Source organism: Camarhynchus parvulus, chromosome 2 (genome assembly GCF_901933205.1).
Source record: "Camarhynchus parvulus chromosome 2, STF_HiC, whole genome shotgun sequence".
In the NCBI taxonomy this organism is placed as follows: domain Eukaryota; kingdom Metazoa; phylum Chordata; class Aves; order Passeriformes; family Thraupidae; genus Camarhynchus; species Camarhynchus parvulus.
The window spans coordinates 35037551-35059343 of record NC_044572.1 but is presented as its reverse complement, the minus strand read 5'-3'; the positions used below and the strand labels follow the sequence as shown (position 1 = coordinate 35059343).

At 40.0% G+C, this 21793-nt stretch overlaps 1 protein-coding gene across 2 annotated transcripts in view; it reads right to left on the bottom strand.

The window, feature by feature from the left end:
• Window positions 1–1296: 1296 nt before the first annotated feature.
• CHN2 (chimerin 2) overlaps window positions 1297–21793 on the bottom strand; it is a 158765-nt gene continuing 138268 nt past the window's right edge. For both annotated transcript variants that reach the window (XM_030944150.1, XM_030944151.1), the window contains exons 8-13: window positions 18407–18491; window positions 15888–16061; window positions 14029–14106; window positions 7711–7848; window positions 6770–6875; window positions 1297–3157 (exon numbers count right to left, since the gene is read on the bottom strand). In XM_030944150.1, the coding sequence (XP_030800010.1) occupies window positions 2986–3157; window positions 6770–6875; window positions 7711–7848; window positions 14029–14106; window positions 15888–16061; window positions 18407–18491 (753 nt within the window). In that variant the 3' untranslated portion in view covers window positions 1297–2985. The remainder of the gene's footprint in view (window positions 3158–6769; window positions 6876–7710; window positions 7849–14028; window positions 14107–15887; window positions 16062–18406; window positions 18492–21793) is intronic.

Genomic DNA, 21793 nt, shown 5'->3' with positions numbered 1-21793 from the left:
TGCTGTGAGGGTGTACAGAGAACAGGGCACCCAAAACATGGGGAGAGTTGAATGGCAGGCGGGAATGGGGAGTGGGTGGCTGCAGGAGGGGACTTGCTGCTTCACCAAAGGCCTTCTCCAATAGCTGGAGGGGAACAAGGTTTCTGCTGAACACCTGGCTGCAGGCAGGATCCCCTGCAGTCAGACACTGTTGTCTCGCCTGCCCCCAGAGGTGCAGAACTGTCTTCTACTTGAGATGAAGTGACCTAGCAGGGAAGTTACATGGGCTCACACACAGCCTCCTGGAGCATCTTTCAAAGGACTCTTACTACTTGCTGCTAGTGCCTCATGTGAGATAAGTCATCATGCTCTTGCTGAATGCTTTGAAGCAAAGGGAAGGATTTGGTTTAATCCAGTCAGACCCATTTTTCCCCCTGTGTACTGGATTATAGGTTTCCATTAAAGGTAAACATGATTTTTCTACTGTCTCAGTAGTGAGTTTTGTAGAGGGAAGTCTGCTGCCTTTTTACTTTTTCAAATGATGGATCTGAAATGGTCTGACCTCACTGTGCCACTCAACCCCAGGCACAGCAGTGATGGGCACAGCAACTCTGACACGAGAGGAAGCAGGCACAGCACAAGGTGGCACTAATGAGATGTGGAGGGGACAGGGGCCTTTTACCTCCGTGCTCAGCATGCCCCGAGGATGCTGGACATCGGCTGATCAGTTAGCCAAGTGAAATGTGAGCAATTCCATAGATATGTGTGTTTTAAAATGCAGAATCATATTCATCCCTCTGTCCAACAGATTAGAAACTGCTCTCCAGACACTAAGCATGGGTGCTTCTAGGCACACTGCCTTGTACTGTCATCAGATCCTTACGATGGGACTTGTGTTGGAGATTCCACACGGTGAGACAAGCTAAAGATGCCTGTGTTCTACCTTAAAAAAACAGCTCATAATGCAAGTGACCAGAAAAAAAAATAAAGAAAACCATTGTTAGAGACAAATGTCTGTGTTCAAGAGAGTGGAAAAATACTCTGATTGCATTGATTCTCAGATATTGATTAAATTGATGTTGAGATTCATTGCTTGCTTGAAGTTTTTCATAGAGGTGGTTCAGGGTGGTCTCTGAAAATAAATGTGTGCATGTGCTTGGCTGTGGTAGTATGGGCAACCTGGTGCCAATCTGAAACTACGACCTGCAGTAAAACTGTTCAAATTTTTGAGCAGGAAAGTTTCCAGCAATGTCAGAATGGTAATTAGGGATTGATTTTTGTTTGGCAGCTTGCCGTGTAGTCAGTGACAGACACCAAAACTCTTTTAACACATTTAATGGGATTTTTCCTTCCATTTACACTATCATAAATTACAAAGCATATTTCACTTCACAAAATAAAACCATTTCCAGATCATTTTTATGACAGTATTAAGTAGTACATAACCTACAACAAATAGTCCTGTACAAGGCAGAAAGATCTATGGAAGTATTGGGAACTCAGACTATTTAGCACCTGCTCTGCAATCTGGGTTAATCTATCTAGCCCTTAGTTATTTCTCTAGAAGATGACAAATTTACAGTCATACCCTCTACCTCTCTTCATTATCATAGTTACACATATTTTTCAATTTGAATAGAAACATGTGCTCCCTGAAATAATTCAGGAAACTGCATCACTGAGTTACCAAGCATATGATACAAATGATCAAGATGAGGGAGTATTAGAATTTTTTTTTACTGAAAATTGAGTTTGGTAGTAAAGTATGTTGATTTTTTATGCTTGCAGAAACATTTCATGCTGAGAAACAGTTTTAACATCAGGAATAAGTTGCAGTTAGACTACAAACTCTGTAGGTCAATGTTTGTGAGGGGAGAAAAATATTAAAATTTGGTAATAATTAAATTTACCAGCTCCCACATGTCCTACACATTCTGTCTTTCTTTTTTTTTTTTTTCTAACAAACCATCAGGAAACACATTCAAGATAAATACCTACAATTTTAGCAGATTTACTGTACATTTATAAATAGAGAAACATGACAAAACATAAGTCAATTTTTACAGAAAAACCAAATCCTTCATCATTCACCGAAAAAAGTGCTGACTTTCAACAAGGCCAGAAAATATCCAGTGTCCCAGCATCACGTAACTTATATATTACTGTAATCCAAGAAAAAATCTGGCATGTGAAACTGATACTACCACCAGGACTTTGAAAACAATTCTCAAGACCTTATTTCACATGGGAGAAAAAAAAAAACCAAAAAAAAAGAGAATATACTATATGTTTTGGGAAATAGCAAATGGCTGGAAGTGTACAATCCTAGGGTGCTAGTGCCTAAATGCAAAGAAATCTAAGGAAAGCTGAAATATGCACAAGAAATGTATTCTCCTTTAAAACACTTGCAAGGGAAGAGGTATGTCAGGATAATACTGCATTACTGGCAATTGTTTTCAATATATCATAGCAAAAATGCAGGAAATAATTACGTGAAAATAATCAATGCACCGCATTGATGTATAGTTTGCTAAAATAAAATGCCATTCTTTCAGCTAGGTAAAGTAAAAATATCTTTATAATATAGGTTCTGTTTCACAATTGACATATATAATTACGTCTCATGAAGAAGGAAAGGTATAGGCATATACAAGTAACACTGATTAAGTACCTTTTTGCTTCTCTAGCCATATTAAAATATGTTTTGTGTTTCTTAATAAGTTAACAATAAAATTGTTTGAAACTTTCAAAACAAATATACATCTGAGGCAAGGCAGAAGATACAAGGTAAGAGGATTTTTTCTGACCTTCTTTTTCCCTTCTACAAAGAGGCATATGTCTATGAGACATAGGCTTTCCCTAAACATTTTGGCATCCATCTGCAACTTTGCAGAAATTGAAGTGCAGTCAAGGAACTCTTCCTTTCTGTTTAAAAAAATTTAAAGAAATGTTTTACTTCAGACTAATTATCTTAAAACAAATGGCTTTGAAGATATGCCTCTCTGACTAGAAGAGAACATCTTCATTTTCTATTAAAATCTGCACAATTAACTTCTGGTACCGCATGTCATTCAGTGTAGCAAGGGTACTGTCCTCTGGAGGTCTCATTAAAGTAGGTCCAAACACTATTCCCAGGTTTTCAGCATTCATAAAATTCTCCTTTTCATGCAAGGTAACCCTAAAATAGAAAAAAGAAAGTATTTAGTTGCTCACTTCCCAGAAAAAAAGAATATCTGCATCTTTGTCTGTAATCTTGCTTCACATCAAGCACTGGTATGTAGACATTTTATTTTTCTTGATATAATAACTGTTTCATAGTTCTATAATTTTTTCACAAGAAGTACAATGCAGCTACAGTAGGACTGAGATTTTTGCTGCCTTTCAACACCTCTCATGGGCCTCTTCAGTGATTTTGCCATGTGACTGTCTGTTAGGGTGTAAGAATTAGTGGCAATTGCTTTTTTAAAAGCATAAATATGATTTAAATGATGATGTATGGAGCAGTTCTCTATGCTACAGTAACTGTAGTTCTCTAGCAGGCTGTGCTTGGTGTGTACCACATAGCGGGTGAAAGTGTGCTCCCCAAATACAGGCACGGATTTTCCTTGGACTACCAACACTCCCAGACATGATTCCAGCCTGCAGGAACCCACCCCTTCACATGGATGGTCTGCCTTGCTGGCTGCCTCAGGCAGACCAGGAGCTGAGTGATTCCAATCCCTTGTTACACTTCAGGAGTAGGCTGAATCCTACACCCGCCTGGAGAGGTGGCTTAAATCGGGCTATAAATGCCACCTATCCTTGACAGAGAACAGAGGCACTTCAGGGAAGAGCCCAGGTTGTTTTGTTTGCTGACATAGGTAATATAAGGTAAATACAATAATAGATGGACTGCTTGTGGCTGAAGCAAAGAAAGGCTACCAAGGATTGGCCAAGCTGCAGAGAAGTCAGCCCTGTCTGGAAAATCAGTCAGGCCTGCTGGAAAATGCACGGTGTTCTCAGGGTTTCCCTCCAGGTAGCAGTGCTGGATCACATCAGTGTTGTCCTATGTGAGTGGCATATTGAGTTCAGTCCTGAGAGTGCTCTTGCACTGTGGTATGGGACAGCCACAGTCCTGTGATCCATCAGGGTCCTTGATCAGTCATGGACCAGACATTTCCTGTGAGAAGTACAGCCTCGATAAGGTTTCACATCTCCTTCATACAACTGCTCTGCCAGGGTGAAGCACATCTGGTTTTGGAGACAGCTCTCCTGGCAATAGCTGAGGCCTTCCCTAGGCATGGAAATTCCCTGCTGGATTCATTCATGCCATCATGGGAGCACAAAGTGGCTGAAACCAGAAGTACTCTGGTCTTCCCTTGTTTGCAAGGTACTCATATGACCTGGCTGTTCTTCTGCTGTCATCTCTCTGCAAAGAGTGGCTCTGTCACAGGAAAATGCTGTTCCTCTTTGCTTTCAGGACAGAAATCCATTAGTGCCCCTACTCACAGATACATCCTCATCTTCTAGCACATATATTAGCTGTACTTTGCAAGAGGCAAAGACAAACCAAGGCTGGGAAGCTGAAGCCACCTCATCACCTCGAAACTGAAGCAAGTGTATGTCTGGCACTCTGCTTTCCCTCTGTGCATGCATGCAGCACAGATGTTCAACAGCTGTGCAAAGCTACACAGGTCTTACTAGCACCTCTGTTCAGGAGCGTGGGGCTTGCTGCGCAGGTGGGGTGAACACAGAGAAGATTCAGAGCTTGACTGCAATGTCAGTGTGGATGGAGTTGTATGCATTTCACCACAGGGGGGACTGCTCATGCTATTGCATTTTCTTTGATTTTGAGCAAAAAGTTATCAGAAAGGTAATTAATTGACCTACAAACTCTTTTTTTTTGTTGTTGCTGATGTTGTCCTCTGCTGGATTTTCCTGTCGTTTTAACAACAACTGGAGTTTCTTTTCAACTGAGAAACAGCAGTGCTGTAGATGCTGGGACCCTGCAGTCCTTTATATAGACTGCCTTATACTGGTGCATGTTTTATCCATGCAGGAAGAATCCTAGGGGTTTGAAATTGTAACTCTGTGTATAATCTACAGAACAGCATTGTCTGAACCTTAATGATTCTTTCCTTTCACATTCAGATCTCTCCAACAGAGTCTCCATAGGAACTGACATGCACTTGATTTCCATGCAGACACCAAAAGCTACAATTTGGGAATGGAGAGGAAACTCATTGCGTGACTTGCAGATATTTGAGAGAGGAAGCCTAATCAGCACTTCAGACTCTTCCTGCCTCATCAGTAGTTCAGCTCAACAGCTGAACCAAAGCCTGGACTGCAGTTCATGAGAAGCAGGAAGATTAGTCCATACATGTCTATCAAAAATTTGCTGCCAGGATATGAAAGTACTGATTCTATGTGCAGGTCACGTTCCTACAGCCTCCACAGGCCTTCTTAAAAGCCAATGTGAGTCACCATCAGTTGTCCATGCATGTGTACTGACAAGAGTGGGTACTTGCACATCTCATTTCTGCAGAGTCCAAAGAAGCTCCTGCATGCCCAGGTAATGTCCCATCAAGGAGAAAAATTACTCAGTTGTAATGACCTGAGCTGATTCAAAATGTGGAAAAGTCTCTGCATAATGAGAACCTGATAGAGCATGAAATTCACTTCACAAAAGTTCTCTGATGCAGCTTTATGTGAATTGAGGTCTTTTTAAGTTGGCATTAATAGTGCAGAATAGTGCAGATGAAACCCAGGGAGTACTCCACATTTACAGCTGTGTTGCAAGTAGTGGGACAACTAAGAAGAGATCAATGATTTTCTGAATAAAAGGTCAGTAGCTTTATTCCTCCCTTAACCCTTCTTCTGTTGTTTCCAAGTAGCAAAGTTTAACCAGAGACAAGGAATAACTTGGGCAATATAGCCATAAATGAAGGCCTGCTTTGAGATGACAGCACCAGTCTGTACTCAGCATCAGTTTTTAGAAACTTACAAAGAAGACCTCTTGAGGAATGTAAATACCCAAAGCAGCACAGTAGAGTTAGCATGGTTTTGAAAAATAGTTTTGCTTGAAATGAGTTGAAGTGATGGAGCCTCTCTGGAGCAGTCCTTAATTTTTCTATGTACCTAGCTGAAAACTTGGTAAACTTGGAAGTACACTCCTAAGTACCTTAAAAAATTAAATTTAGGCACTTTTGAAAATTCTGTATGCCTTATGAAGCTTTATTAAGCCCCTCACAGATGTCTTATGTGTGCCTAAAGAAGCTTTGGAAAGCAAATGAGGCAGAACAGGTTTAAAACCAAGAGAGATACAACTGGGACCTGTATTACTTTTACTAGTCATATAAAAATAGGCCCTGCTTGGTTCTTGACTTCCTGTGATGTGAAGAAACAACTCATAAGAGAAAGCTCTTTCCTTTTAGGGTTATTGTTCAGGAAGACAAAACAGGAGGTAAGGGGAGGCAGAAGCAAAGCATGGTCAAGTGCTGCCTCACAGCAGCACATCTCTGGAGTACCCACCTTTGGGTATTTTTCAGATATTATCTGCCTTAGAGAAGTGTGACAAATGTCAATTAACTCTTGAAAGGTTTGAAATAATACCCCAGCAAAAGGATCTATGCTACATAAGCGTACAGCTTATAAGCGCTTATACAAACAGCTTGTCTGCTTATCTGTAACATTATTGGTTTAGAGGCAGTGCCCTAATGGAAGCTTTATTAGGACTTTCTGTAATATTTCTCTTTCAAAGCAGAAAATTGTTAAGCTCTTCAAGAATTACCCTGCATGTCAATTAACTCACTTTTTGAGATGAATCATTAGGTATCTAAGTGTCTCATAGTGAGCAGCAGGGAGCAACATCAACACTTCATGTATTGCTTCTAGTCGTTCATCAGGATTGGAGATTTCTGTAAAAACACCAAACAGGATTAATGTTAATAGGGCTTTCCATGTGTACACAGCAATAAATCAGGAAGATAACTTATTATTATGGAATCATTTACAAGCCATTGACTGTGCTTGCAGGGATAAATATTGCACTCATAAATGTGACGCTTATCAGCAATTTCTGCATCCTCAAAAAAAAAAAAAGGTTTTAAAAAGAAATCAGCAACAAAGACTTCCCAGGAGTTATCTCCATGGTCTGTAGCTCTATCTACAGGTCTGTCTAGATACAGTACCTGAGCTTTGTAAGTGCTTCATAATACTATTCTGCCCAGAACTGCCTATTTAAAATATTACAAAAGATTACTTTCATTAGCCTTCAAAACTAGATGGGAGTGTAGATATTTGACTTGAGGAGACTATGCTTGAATATGTAGGTTTAGGTAGAGATTGAAATGGCATGGAATTACTTCAAGATTTCTCAATGTATTGAAATATGTAGGTATCATTGATAGTGAGCATCAGTGCTCATTTAGAACTGTTTGGCAATCTCTCTAAAAATTTGAGCAGGATTTATGCTATTCTTTTTTTCTGACATACAAAAAGACACTGAAACCACACTTTCTGATACTAGTCGGTTATTTTGATACCATAAATTTGCTTTTATTTTTTTAAATGCATGACATCCCATCTGATGAACAATCAGGCAAATACTTCATGTGAATAAAGGACATGGTAGAGAAGGAATGAAGACAGTGCCCATTTTTCCAGGCTTTTTCTCTCCTTTCCTTTATCCTGGACAGCTTTATGGATGGGAAATGTAAATAAAGGTTGGTACAAATGTTATGCAATACTTACTTGCTGCCTCTATGAACTTGGAATAGGTGTCATAGGTGATCACAGGAATTGGTAAGTCTCTGAAATATAGCTTCAGTGCTCCAGCAATGATGTTTATGTCTGGATAAATACTGGCAGAAATATCAGCCTTGTCACCATCTAGAAAAGGAGGAAGAAATCTGTTTAAAAGCACTCTAATTTTGACGGAAGCAAGGCTAGTTTTCTAAGTCAGATTTATTGTGTGCAACCCGAGAAGAAAATAAACTTGAAAGCGCTTGGAAGGCTTAAATGAGAATATATTGCTACCACCTTTACAATATATCAATGAGGAATGGTAGTTTCTTTATGTTTTAGTAAACAATTCATTTGCTCACATCTTTTGGAGGGGCTGGTGATTACAGCATCCATATCTGCAGTGTACCACCTCAAACATACTGTTTTAATGTTGCATGAAAAACCATGTTAATAATATATTTCTTGCATTTAGCCCATTTATTCACTGAAACTAAGCTATTAATAATTTGTTCTGACATAATATTTTCCATCTGCATAGGAATATGCACCATATTTTCATCTCTATTTGGAGAAAGAGAGGCATAGAGAAATAACATAAATTTCCAATGACCCTCAGGAGACCAGTAGGAAAAATCAAGAAACATCCAAATCTTGCATGTCTTGTACCAACATTTCCATAGTGATTAGCTGAAAAGATAGCTGCCTTATTTTCTGCTATCTTCTAATGTCTTAATACATGACTTATTTATTTATGGCAAAGATCTGAATTCAAATAGGCATGCTAAGGAATTTAGCTATACAATTATTCTGAAGTGTGCATCACAGGTTTTTAATTATTATGGATACTTTAATTATTATGGATGAAATACTAAACAGATGCATCTAAAAAGGCATACATTTTGTTTGCCACAATATAACAGTTAGTCAGAACTCTATGAAAGAGCACTTTTAAACACATGAGCTTAAAGTTTACAGGTGTTGCTGGGAAGTCCTGGCTTGCAATGAGTGAAATTACAAAAAATAGCAGCAATGCAGGAGCACTATAAATTTTCAAGTTCAAATTACTACCTCTGTTCTGTACTACCTAGTGCCCTCATAATGCACATTTTTTCTCCATATCAAGAAATTCTGCTCTCCTCCCTTCCTGGGACCTCATTATCTTGGTGGTCTTCCAGTAGAAAGATGGTTAAGTACAGGGTGTGGCTGTCTGGATTTAACCCCCAGCTTTACCTCAGGCTTCTTGGAGATCAGTTATAACCTGTAGTCCCTGTTTCCCACCCTTTAGCTAAGGACACTACGCTTCCCTCAGGGCAGGTGGTGCAGGTGAGGACCACATGGTGAGTGTGGTGATGCAAGGTTCTGCCTGCTTGTGCAGCAGAGAGGGGTTTGCTGTGTCTGCCAGGAGGTGCAGGCATAAGCTTGGGCTGTTACCAGCAAGGTGCTGACATGTTGTAAAGCCATTGCCTTGCTTGTCTCACAGTAACAGTGCTTGTGGACATGCCCTGATACAGACAGATGAGTGGGGGTGCTTGATACCAAGATGGAGATAAAGGCTTTCACAGCACAGTAAAAGAGTTTATATTGATTGCAGACATTTTATACAAACCTGTGGCATCAATCTTGCAGGGATACATCCCGTCCAATGTATGCACATAATTCTCATTAAGACTAATAGCACTACATGTTCTCATCAAGAGGAGATTATATGCTTAAGTGTTTAAAACAAACAACCTTTCTTGATGCAGCTGAGCAGTCTGAATACATCCATCAGCATTTAATTTAATACAGCTTCAATAAGCCCTAGGAGGATGTTTGCACTGCCCCAATCTTTTGTTTAATCCACACATTCCAGGCATGGTAGCATTAGTCTTGTAAAGCTTTGTGTGGAGAGCTCTATTTAATTGATGGACACTGAGCACTCAAAATGCTCCACTGAAAACAGATACCTCCAAGGAGCCAGCAGCTGCATCAGAACAGATATAGCAAAGCACAAGCTCACATCTATTATCCAGGTCACCAGCATACTAAATGGAAGTGTTATTTATTTAGTACTTTTACAAAGCAGCCCAGCAAGCTTCCTTAGAGGGGCACTTCAGCTCGAGGTACTTTAAAGTACAATGTATTTCAAACATACCTCTTATTTACATATATGCTTACTGTAGGAAAAATGATGAATTCCTGAGTCAAAGATTTTACTCTTCTCTTCAGAGACAAATACACATCCATTGGAAATGCACTGAAGTTTATTTTGAAATGAACCCAGCAATACCTCTGTTATAATATACCCTGCACATTTTTTAGCAGATATGTAGGGATTGTTGTGTGTATGCATATATGAATCACACGTGGTTTACATGCTACCTTCTGCATTACCACAATAATTTTTTCATTCTTCAATGCAGGAACTTTTTCAGATTGTAGCTGGTATTTTCAGTAAAATTGCAGTATCCATATGTTAATATAGGTTTTTTAAAAAATATTTTGGATTACAAACACGTAGTCAATTTCAGCTTTACAAACCTAATTCTACTCAAACGCCATAATTTCTCTTTATTTGTTAGTTTGACTCTCAATGTATCTTGTTGTATTATGTTGAAATTTGAATATCTCAAGAAAAAGAAAGTTTTATTCTTTTTCTTAAAGGTTTCAGCTGATTTTGGATGCCATAGAAATTATCAATAGTTCATTACAGAATGAAATAGAATAAGTATTACATTCTTAAAGCCTCATCCATGCCCTCTGAATACTGAATTAGGTTTTAAGTTCCTTTCTCCTGTTTTTTTTTAATTGCACAGCCTTTACCATGCTAGCATGTTTCTTTTATTTTTTTCTTGGAATTTGACAGGTTTTCAGCTACACTGGCAAAAGAGTATGATTTAGGATGCCTCTAAGTGCTCATGTAATATTTAACAGCATAATATTTTTAGCCAGTGTATTGTACCAGCCAGTCGTACAAACAAGGGGGGGACAGAATGTGGTGGTGACAATGGCAGCTCTGTGGACAAAATGCACAATGGGTGTTCTCTGGACGCCACAACGCCACAGCTCAACAATGCTGACAGAGAGCAACTGTCATTCTACAGCACCAACATTCACCAGATTAAATAAATCCACATTATTCCCCTCCTTCTCATTACAAAAATCACTAAAATGGAACATTGTCAATGCCTCAGAGAGCCTAATGCTAATTTACAGTAGGGGTATTTACACCGCTTGGGCTTTGGAAGGCAGTTTAAATCAGATGAGGACCAACTTCACCCTTTTTTAAAACCAACTGTCACAGCTACATTTGGCCCAAGTAGTATTATGTGGGATGCTATTCTCTTCCGGAGATGGGAACTTTTTTCTGTTCTTGCTGTAATTCTTTGGAAGCACCAAGTGAGTGGCTCTTTGTCAAGGCAGAATTAGTCAGAGGGAGAGCTGGCTGCTCTTCATTGCACCCCTTCAGCTGCACATGAGATCAGCAGGAGAGGTCCCCCACGGCCAAGTCAGCTCCCATGCCTCATCCTACTGTATCCTGCTGTCTTCTGGCCCCTGTGGCTTGATGAGGAGCTTGGAACCAGAACACTTGATGACGTTATTTGAAGGATGCATCCTGTGCTTTAAAATGGGAGGCCTCCTTGCTTGCTTGCCTGTTTTCAAACTCTTTTACTCAATGCTGTATTTTTGGAGATGTGAAAGTGTCCTGGCATTTTATCCAGGTGCCTGGGGACTGACTCAGAAACGATGTGCAGGGAGGGACCTCTGAACTGCTGAAGTGCAGTGCTCTGCCACCACAGACACCTTCTCATAAACCCTACAACTTCCATTTACAAAACTAGCTAATGTTTTTTATCCCTGCTCTTATTAAAAGGTTGTTTGAAAGCCTTGCTTTCAGATGGTTAAAAAACGGTCCTTAAATTGTAAAATGAAATTTATTCCTGGACAGTGTACATCCTCCAGTAGTGTGCCAACACTATCAATAAAGAGTTCTCTTTTCTGGTTCATATCCCTGCTCTCAGCATCTCCTTTGACTATCTTCCCCACCCCCCCAAAAAAGGTAATTTCCTGTGATTCTAATTTTCCTGTAATTTACGTTTTTTATGTGGAAATATGAATTCTGTAAAACCCTCACAGACAGGTGGCATCCCTGTCTCTTAAGGATCTGACAGGGAAACAAGCCCTGAGGTCTCAGGTTGGAAGTGTCTTGCCAATTCAAACTTCTGCCAGGTGACAACCATCTTCAAGCTGCACAGCCCATAAGTCAGAACATAAAAACTCCTATTTTGTTTTTCCTTAAATCCTTTCCTGTAAAAACTTTCAACTCTTCCTGATTTTCCACCCCAGTTCAGGGAGAAAACATGTTCAAAACAGCAAAGTGTTGAAAGTTGTCAGCTTCTGGTCCCTCAATACTCTAGTTCTCTAGGTCATAACAGGATTATGTTCTTTATTCTTCTGCTTTTATTCATGCTTTTTTATTAATAGCAACACTCTTTCCTTTCTTAGCCCTTTCCCCGTCACAAAACTGTTAAAAAAAATGAAGACACAGATTTTGGTCTCTTTCTGCCCAATGGCCTTCCCCACAGCCTTTGTATACAAACTCTGTTCTTGCTTTCTCTGCTTTCCTGTTTATCCATGGTTTTTTTTCCTTTGGAAATCCACTACTGCTAGTCACCTTCCTCTTCCTGTTTCTAGGTGCTGCTGCCTTTTTAAATCACACTGTCTCCCTTGCTGTGGGTCTAATCCAAGTGTGTATTGCCATCAACTATGCTAGGAGTATACTTAATAAATAGGCAATAAACTCAAGTGGCTCCAGTGGTTCAAAGCATTTGCAAAGAAACTACAGCTGCAGCAGTGTTGAAGTCATACTCAGACATAAATTTAAATCTGCTTTCTTCCAGCTTTTCCCTTTACAACCTGTGCCTCTCCTTCTGGGTTTCAGCCAGGTTGTTACACTTAGAGGAGAATTAACACACAGAAAAAAAAGAGTTTGCCAGGCCAGATCTACCTGCAGGGAGCAGAATGGCACCTATGAGGACTGTGAGCCTCCCAGGATCATTGCTTCATGTGGCACATCTGGAACACTATCTGGCCATGACAGCTGTCATATCACTGTGCATCTCTCTGGCCCAAAGAATGGCTGACCTATGTGTGTGTATGCATATGTTCACAGCATCCAACATATTTAAAATATGTGTTATTTTTTAAAGGATATTTCAGGATGAAAACAGCCAGTTTAGAAATTCCTAGCTGGACTTTCTTTATGGAGATGTCTGCATAACAAACTGCCTCCAAATAAGAAATGCTGAGGCACAGCAAGTGTGAGACGTGCCTCCCATAGACCTTGCTGGACTGTGTAGCCTCCCCTGGAGCCCACACATCTCCTGCCCATGGGCCCCCAGGGCCCTCAATTCCTGTCTGAGTGACATCACAGCTGTCTCCAGCTGCACCATGCTGGTGTGGGGCCATCCACCCTCCTGGACACTACCCTGACCCACAGGCTGACTCTCTGGCTTGACCTGGACCTGCCACGTACCCATGGACTTGTGATCACAGGGCTGTGTCTAACCCTATTCCCTACCATGGCAGAGGCAATACCTGAAAAAATTAGGTAGGAAGGAAACCACTATTTATGTGAAATGAGAAGAATATTCATGTATCTTCTCAAATGTATTTGCAAAGGTATTTTCTATGAATGGAGGCCCTACCTGTTGCTCACTTACATACACACTTAAAATTAGTCCTGTGTGCCAAGACTGTGTGCACAACCAGAACAAAATCAGCTCAATCAATTAGAAGGGCTATGAGGATGGTAATCAGGCAGAGTTTTAATTGTTGGTTTTTCAATATGCTGTACAACTGATCTCCTCAATGCCCCTGTCATCTGCTCTTCAGATGCAATCACGTGCACAGTGGTGCAGTGCTTTCTACAAGGCTGCATGCAGAAGGACTTCCCAGTTGGAGTTCCTAATCCTTAAACTCATAAATAGATTATTGTATTGCAAAGTGCTGAGTCTATTAAAGACAGGACTAACAACTTTCCCCTGGTACCACCTATGCTCACACTTAAACTAGGTTCCTAATCTGTGCTGCTAGGTTGAGCAATCATCCAACCCCCCACTTAAGCTTCTACACACCAGTATTTCACGTTCCTTCCAAATATCAAACATAATTTCTTCTTATGAAAAGGACTATGGATCACTTTAAAGTCAGAAAAGACAGGTTACTTTCTGTTCTTCTGCTTATATGTCAGTTTCATTACCGTGGTACATACACCGTAAAATCAGAAATGTCCTAGAACGGAACGCTTAGATTAAAACTGTACAGGATTAAAAAATGGTGTACCTCGATCAAAGGCCATCTTCACATCTTCAATGTGCTCAGTGAAGCCTGAAACTCTATAGAGGCCCTCGGACTTTAAACCTGAAACAAAAAGTTCTTGTTAACTTAGCTTCAGTAACCAACAGGTATTTAGGCCTAAGAACAATAAAGCAAGAACAGCAGACCTACTAAGCACAGCCAAATTTTATTTGTAATGTGAAACTCTGGAGCAGTTAAGGAAAGATCAAGATGATGTAAATTTTTTTTTAAAGGATTAAAGTATTTTAGAATTTGTACTTTCTGATTTTGTTAGGTACATGGTTGATTTGATTGTGTTACAGAAAAATACTGCAATTTGCTAATGGTGAGGCATGTGATGTTATTACGATTTATTCATTTTTTTGTAGGAGATTTTCCTGGATTTGGCTATAATTAATAAAGCTTTAGAGGTCTCCCTTCCTTTTACCAGTTGCCTAATGACAAATAGCAACACAAGTAAAAGACTGCCTTTCTCTATGAGCACAATTTGTTCCTGTTTTGCTGTCAGTTTTACTTATACACAGCTGATAGATGTGATGGATACAGCTCTTTCCCACATCAGTACATCCCTTCTACAGTTCTTTTACCACAAGAGATCTGCTCACTTGCACAACTGCTCCACACCAATATGAAATGCAGGGCAGTTCAGCAGAGCAAGCCAAGTTACACACACATTATTCATTTAAATCTCAAAATCCGTAATTGTAACTATGCACTGTGCTAACCTACTTACAAATTCTAATATTCTTTGTCTTCTTAAGAACAAAATCAGAATCTTTCATAGTTCTATGGCAACTAAGGAAAGAAATATAAAGATTTTGAAAAAAAGGAGAGCAGGCAGCAGATTTTATCTCAATCAATAAATGTACAAGTAAGTGATTAGATCTCAAATGCAATGTAGCTTCCTGCTATATCATCAGAGTAAAGCTCTTCTGTCTTAGTCCATACTATTCTTTCCATTTGTCCCTGTGATGATGATATAATCCTGCTAGAGCTTTACAGAGCAGTGCAGGGGATTTACTGGTAAGTCTTTGAGTCAATTCAGTAGATGATGTGTGGGTTTGAAATCCCTATGGCTAGTACCAGTGTGTTGCTATGCAGATTACTGGGATGCCATGAATTCAACATTATTAGATTCCTGTGCTGAAGCTGTGACTAACAGGAAAATTTGGCTTATTGGGCAGCACAACATGCACATTTGCTATCCAAAGGAAAAATACATGAATATTACAGAGGGGGTACACGGTTGTTGAAGGGGATATGTTTTTCCTTCAATCTGGCGCACGTCCATTTACCAAAAACTTGTCACAAGGTTGAGTTTTGGCTTTGATGTGCTGCCTGTGCCACAGGGACCATCAGTCAGTAACTGAGCATCGTGAGATGTGTCCTGCCACAAAACACCATAGCCCCTGACCTCACTTGTCCGAGTCACTTCCAGTCACTCGTGTTCTCCTGCCTACAATGTCCATAAAGGTTATTAAAATTGGATTTGATTTAAACTGATTACTCTGAAATGGGATGTGTCCCTAGGTATGTTAAAATAAAGTAATGAAAAAAGACACATGAACATGAACTTAAAAGTTCACTTTAAAGTTCACCCCTTTCAGAAGTGTAATGTAACACATGTTTTGACATGTTTTCAGAAAGCATTTCAGGGAATTGCATTAAGGAATGCCATGATTTAATTTTACTAGCTAATGCAAAGCAATGTATCACCTGCACTAAAAACCCCATTTTCTCATCCTGTCCTCAGTGTACACAAGCACAGCACCATGTTCTAGCTCAGCACATAATTCAAGTCATCCTCATTTCGCTGTGCCTGCTGCTCTCCCAAGCGCACAAACCTCTCGCTTCGATCTCCCGGATGCAGGAATCCACCACCATGGGCCTCTGGGTGTTGTGGGCTTTCACCAGCGTGGTGAGGTCGCAGCAGTAGACTCGCTTTATCCTCTTCAGGTCTGGCTGGCAGTCGTTGGGCACGTACTTGGAGCACTGCTTGTGTACATTCAACCCGCAGTCTGCAAGCAGAGTTAGCCACGTTAACTCATTCATGTATTAAGACTAATGCTGACCGGTCTTGTCTAACAATTTATTTCCTTGCTCCACATCAGGCAAAGGGCAAAATTTCCCCATCAGTCAGGGAAGATAGAATAGTGTGGAGATGAGCAGGATGAGAATGAAAATGTGTAAAAATCTCATGGTGGGACAAGTAAACTCTCGCAGGGTTGTCAAAAAGCTTTAAAAACTCTGGCTGTCCCTTACACTCCTCTGAGCTGAAGGAGACTGCTGGTGCAGTCTGGATCAGTTCATTACTGGGCACACAGCTCAAGGTGTTGCATTTAAACACGTGACACTTAACTTGTGGGTATTTTAGATTAGCTGTAATTAAAATTGGCACAGTAATGACTGTCTGTTGCTGGCTGTCCTGTGGCTTAGCACAGATCATGGTCAGAGAACCTCAGATTCACCTGAGCACTCCAGCTGGGACAGTGCTGTGAGCCAGCATGCCTCACTCCCCCTTCCACATTCCTGCAGTGTCACATTTTGGCTCGCTCTGCCACATCAGCAGACTCCCCATTCCTGGCTCATCCCTTCACTGGTGACTAAGTGTACCCTGTGGGGACACACTAAGTGGCTTAGCCTGTAGGTCAGCTTAGGCACATAAAATGCTGTGAAAGGCGTGATGTAAAAAAAGTGATTAATTTTACAGATAGTTCTTGCTGTCTTACTCCAGAGCCAAATACTGTCCTTGGTTGCACAGGTGGGTTTCTGTTAAACCACCACTGCTTCACCTCCACAAATTGGATTTTTCTAATATGTTCAAGTATTCAGCCAAATGAATTTATAAACTTCAGTAAAGCAAACACCACCACCATGAGTTGCATTATCTTATATAACTCTGATTCATTTTTAATGCCTTCCCAGTCATGCTCATCATTGATGACCCTTTGAGTTAATTTAACATTTAGCTATTAAAAATGTAAACAGGACTATTACTTGCAGCATGTTTCAATATTGTAGTCTATAAAATATTAACCAAGGAAAATCATAAGCACACCTAAACATTTAATGGAATTGGGTAGGTTTTTGTGTGTTTCTCCATACAGTTATTACTGCATAATTCATTATTTGTGAAATCTAAACAAATGTGAGAAGCTGCAAATAGGATCCTGCCTGCATTGTGTTCAGTGCTGTTCTCCAGGCATGTGAAGTTAAATTTAAATGCATCTGTGTAGTTAGAGTTAAATGCTGGTAATTTTATGAGGGAGAGTATTATGTTTCCTACTAAATAAATATACCTTTTCATAACTGTAATATTTTATGTATGTGAACAAATACAGCGCTGTGCATTAGGGAGGTCAGGTTTTGCACACTTGTGTTTAAGATCAAATAGCTTGAAAAGCAAACTGATATTCCTCTTTTTTAATGTCCTTCTCATATTATTTGTGTTACCACTATTCACCTACAGTCTCACCTGAGACTGCACTTATTAAAACTGTGCATTTGTGAAAGCCATTTTGATCCTTCAAACTGTGATCTAAATTAATTTTAGGTAACAACCACCTCCTCTGTCTATGAAAGGCAGATGTCAGGGTTGGAGGTGCTTGGTGCCAGTCTGAGATCAGGAATGCCTGGAGGGCAGGGCAGGAAGAGCTAAGACAAGTTTGTGATTTCAGATCTGGAGAAAGAAGTCACAAAAATACATTTGTAATATACCAAATACTAATTCACTTGCTGAATCCAAAAGCACATGATGTGACGATTATTGCATTTTTACACAATAATTGTTTTCCCCAAAAGAACAAACAAATTTAAAATAATTAAGGCACTATTAAAATGCCAATACAGGCACCAGAAAACTAATCCCTCTTGGAAAATGAGTGTCATATTTTTTGTTTTTTATCTTGAGGTGGGATACTTCAGGCTTGCAGTAATGCATGGTATTTTCATGGGAAACAGGTGGCAGTCTTTTTTGCAGACAAGGGCACTGCCCAGCAATTGGTAGCAAAAAGACGAGTTATGAAGCCTCGTTGCTGGCTGGCTTTGCCATTTTCAGTGCTTGTATCTTAAGACACAAAAACATCAGGGATAACTTAATCATAAAGAACAAGTTTGAATGTATACACCAGGCACAGGCAGGATCAAGGTACTAGGAGAGGATGTTACTCAGCAACCAAGGGCTGATGGCTTCATTTCTGAACCAGCTAACAAGGCAAATGAAAATGCTTTAAGTTCTATGGGAGGATTTCCTGCTTTGTTCTTTAAAGAAATCCCAGCCTTCCACTCCTGCAGGGAGTGCAGGCTGGGATGGGATAGATGTCTGAGCATTTCAAGAGAATGACAGAAAAGGTTGGAGTGCTACCTGAACACCTCACTCCCTGAGCGATGAGACCCCACATGAAGTTGGCGCAGTACTCACACCAGTGCGGACCTCGAAACGTATGGACCTGTAACACAAGTGGGGGCAGGGGAAAGAAATGGGGTCACTGGGAGGCAGATGGTCTGACAGATGGAGCAACTGAAATGGATAAACAACAGAAGACTCAGTAGGAGTAAATCTTTAGCACATAGTGCCCACATCCTTCCAACGTCTAGATGAAATAAACCATGGGAACACAAATTTACTTTGATCTTGAAGTTTATCTTTCAATAGGCTTAACATAGCAGAGAACCAGGCTGTGGATAACACTGAAAACAAAAAATTTTTGCCTGCTGACATTCTAGCTATAGCAAAGGGGAGGAAACCAGGAGAAAAATAAGTAAAATTAGTAATCCAAAGAACTGTAGATAAAAGCACCCTACCCCTGTCTAGTAAGTAACTTGAACTCACATAAGAAAAATATGTCAATAGTTTTTTTTCAGCAAATCAAACTTCATTTTGCTGCAGTCCACACACAAGTAAATAAAGAAGAATAAAATGATTTGTGTGCTGACAAAGCCCACATCTCCCCAGCCATGTTTTGCACATCACTGCTGCTTCCGCCACTGCTTTTCCAAAGGCTACAGCAGAAGATCTTTTTATTTAAGATGTGTATTCCGGTAAAGTAAGCATTTAATTTTCATTGAAATGAAGAGTAAATAGTGAGGTCTATGCCCCTGTGAATGGGCATGGTATGAGCTAGTTCTGGCCAGAGACTTAATTGAGCTTAACAAAACATAAATCATGCACACTGTGGCTGCTAATGCATCCTTTCCTTCTCTTTGCTCTTGTTTACCCATTTGGGTGGATGGCTGAAAGGCCACTTCCACCCCTGGGATGGGAAAAGCTGCTCTTTGCTTTTCATAGAGTGAAAAAACAGTCATTGGCCTTTTTCAGATAAACTGTAAAGTTTTAGGCCAAGCATTTTGCATGCTAATGTTTTTGCCTCATTTGTCTGCAGGATCACAACAACACAAGCCTGTACTCTTGAGTCCAGAAAGATGAAGTATTGTGATTTTAATATAGACTTCTCTTCCTGACTTTGAGATAAAAATGTGCCTGACTGCAAATGGCTCCTGACCAACTATTCACAGTTAAATAATTGTGTTAATAAACTTAAAGTAATAGTAGTTCTTCCTCCCTTTTGACAGTGAAAGATGAAAACTGGCATGTTTGACTTTTTTTGAGATGGTATTTTACCTCTCAGAAAAACACATATCTCTGAAACAAGGCTTTGCAATAAAGTTTGAGATAGACATATTAATAGATATAGCCCCGTACTTCTTTCCCATTTAATTTCATTTCATTTTGCAGAGTGGATAGCATGAATTTCAGACACAGCTTTTTGCAGGGATAAATGGCTGTATGTGACACCTGATGACCCGGGTTTCAGTCACATGCACTATGTGACCTTCAGTGGATGCAAAACTACAGATAAAACTAATTATGCCTGCATCATTATCATTTATAGACTGAAAGCCACATAATTAGTAGGTCTGCACCTGCACTTAATTGTGGGTGAAAATCATCTGCTGTGGGAAGATAACTAGCTGTGTCTTCTGCTTTGCAGCAGTTTACAAAAGCTAACCTTGTGAGAAGGGGTTGTAAGAGCTCAGCCAGGACTTTCAAAAATGCACCATTTCACAGATAAAGTCCATTGCAGTTGCTAGGATATTTGAGGCCTACTTTTTCACTTTACATAAAGCTTATTTCAACTGATCTGGCTGAGGCTTATTTTGAAAATGGCAGCTGATTATTCCTTGATCTTTCCTGCCATTAATTGGAAAGTCATCAATGCTGACTGAGGGCTCCAATTGAGAAGTGCTGACAGCGCATCCTTCCCTTGTTCCATTCAGCTTGGTGGCCCTCAAAGGTTGAGTTCTCTTTATTCATTCACTCCAATTTTTCACGGATCCACATTTTAGCTCAAATGGCACGCCTCCAGCTGAAATACTCTGTGAAAAGCTAGTCTTGGTGGTTTCTGGCCAAGTTGAAACAGGGAAACTAACTGAAAAAAGAGAGAACTTCAAAAGTTTCTAGATGAAGGTGCAAAAATTCCCTTAAGATGCAGTTTTGGTCTCTTATGGCTTGTCATTAATTTTAAAGAAATAATGGAGGAAGCTTGCTCTTAAGAACACAACATTTTTGAATGGTAAAATGGGAATTTTTCCTGCAAGATTGGCCTCATCTCTGTTTCAAACAGGGAGACGTAAACAGCAAGTCACAGGCTTTTGAGATGGAGCTTTAGTTTTTGCCCCATCCTTTGTAACCACATCATTACAAACAGACTGGGCATAGATTTTTTTGGAACTATGATCTGGAACTATTTATTGCTGGTTCCTATCCCGTCCTGAAGTCTGAGTAGACTTCTCTGTGTACACATAGACTTAAGCTGCCTGAGATACAGTTGACACATAATTCAAACTTTTAAGAAGAATTTTCAGGGAACTATTTCTTAAAATAAGCCAGCCCCTGACGTTTCAGACTATACACTGTACTTTTCTTGTTCAGTCTTTCATCCTCCTCCAAGGAAAATTCACTTCTTACATTCACTGTCTCTTTGCTGGACAATCTCACACAACACTACCCTGCATGCCTCTTCTTGTTGCCTTCCTGTTCTCTTTGCCCTCCGCCCCCCTGTGCCCTTGCTTTCAAATGGCAGCATTTCCCCTGCAGGTGCTACCTTATTCACTTCCAGTTTGTGTCTGAGTCATCTCCACAGAGGGGGAAACTCAGACCAAAGTTAAGGAATGCCAGTACAGTGGCAAACCAAAATAATGCTGTGAGCAATACTGAAGAAATGAACAAAAACAATTGTCTTGAATGGAAATGTTTTCTGTTTTTTTTTTTTTTTTTAAATTGACATTATACAGTGTTGTTTCTGAGACAGTTTTGGTTTTATGTGACTGGGTCTGAAGACTTTTCTATTTGCTTTCCAAGAAAATAAGGTTTTTTCAAACTTTTGCCTGAATACAGACACATTTAGACTCTTTTGTGGACTCCTGCTGAACCTGAGCCTTTTGAAGGGAAGAAAAGCTGACTCTGATGTTATTTTTGTTTAAATGAATGCACATAATCTTCGTGATGTCTGTAAAAAATATTCCCCTCAAACCCTTTGTCTTTCGGAAGCAGTATTATCTGCAGTGCTTAACACAAGGGGAAATTCATCCCAGAGACCCCTCTCTCCTGGCAGATCTCCTGACTTGTCTGTAATCAGCTGCCTTCACTCTGCTAGCCCGCCTGCAAATGGGATCTGCCCATGCTATGGTGGCAAACAGGCACAGTATTGTGGAAAATGCACATTATTCAGCTGTATTTGCTCACTCAAAG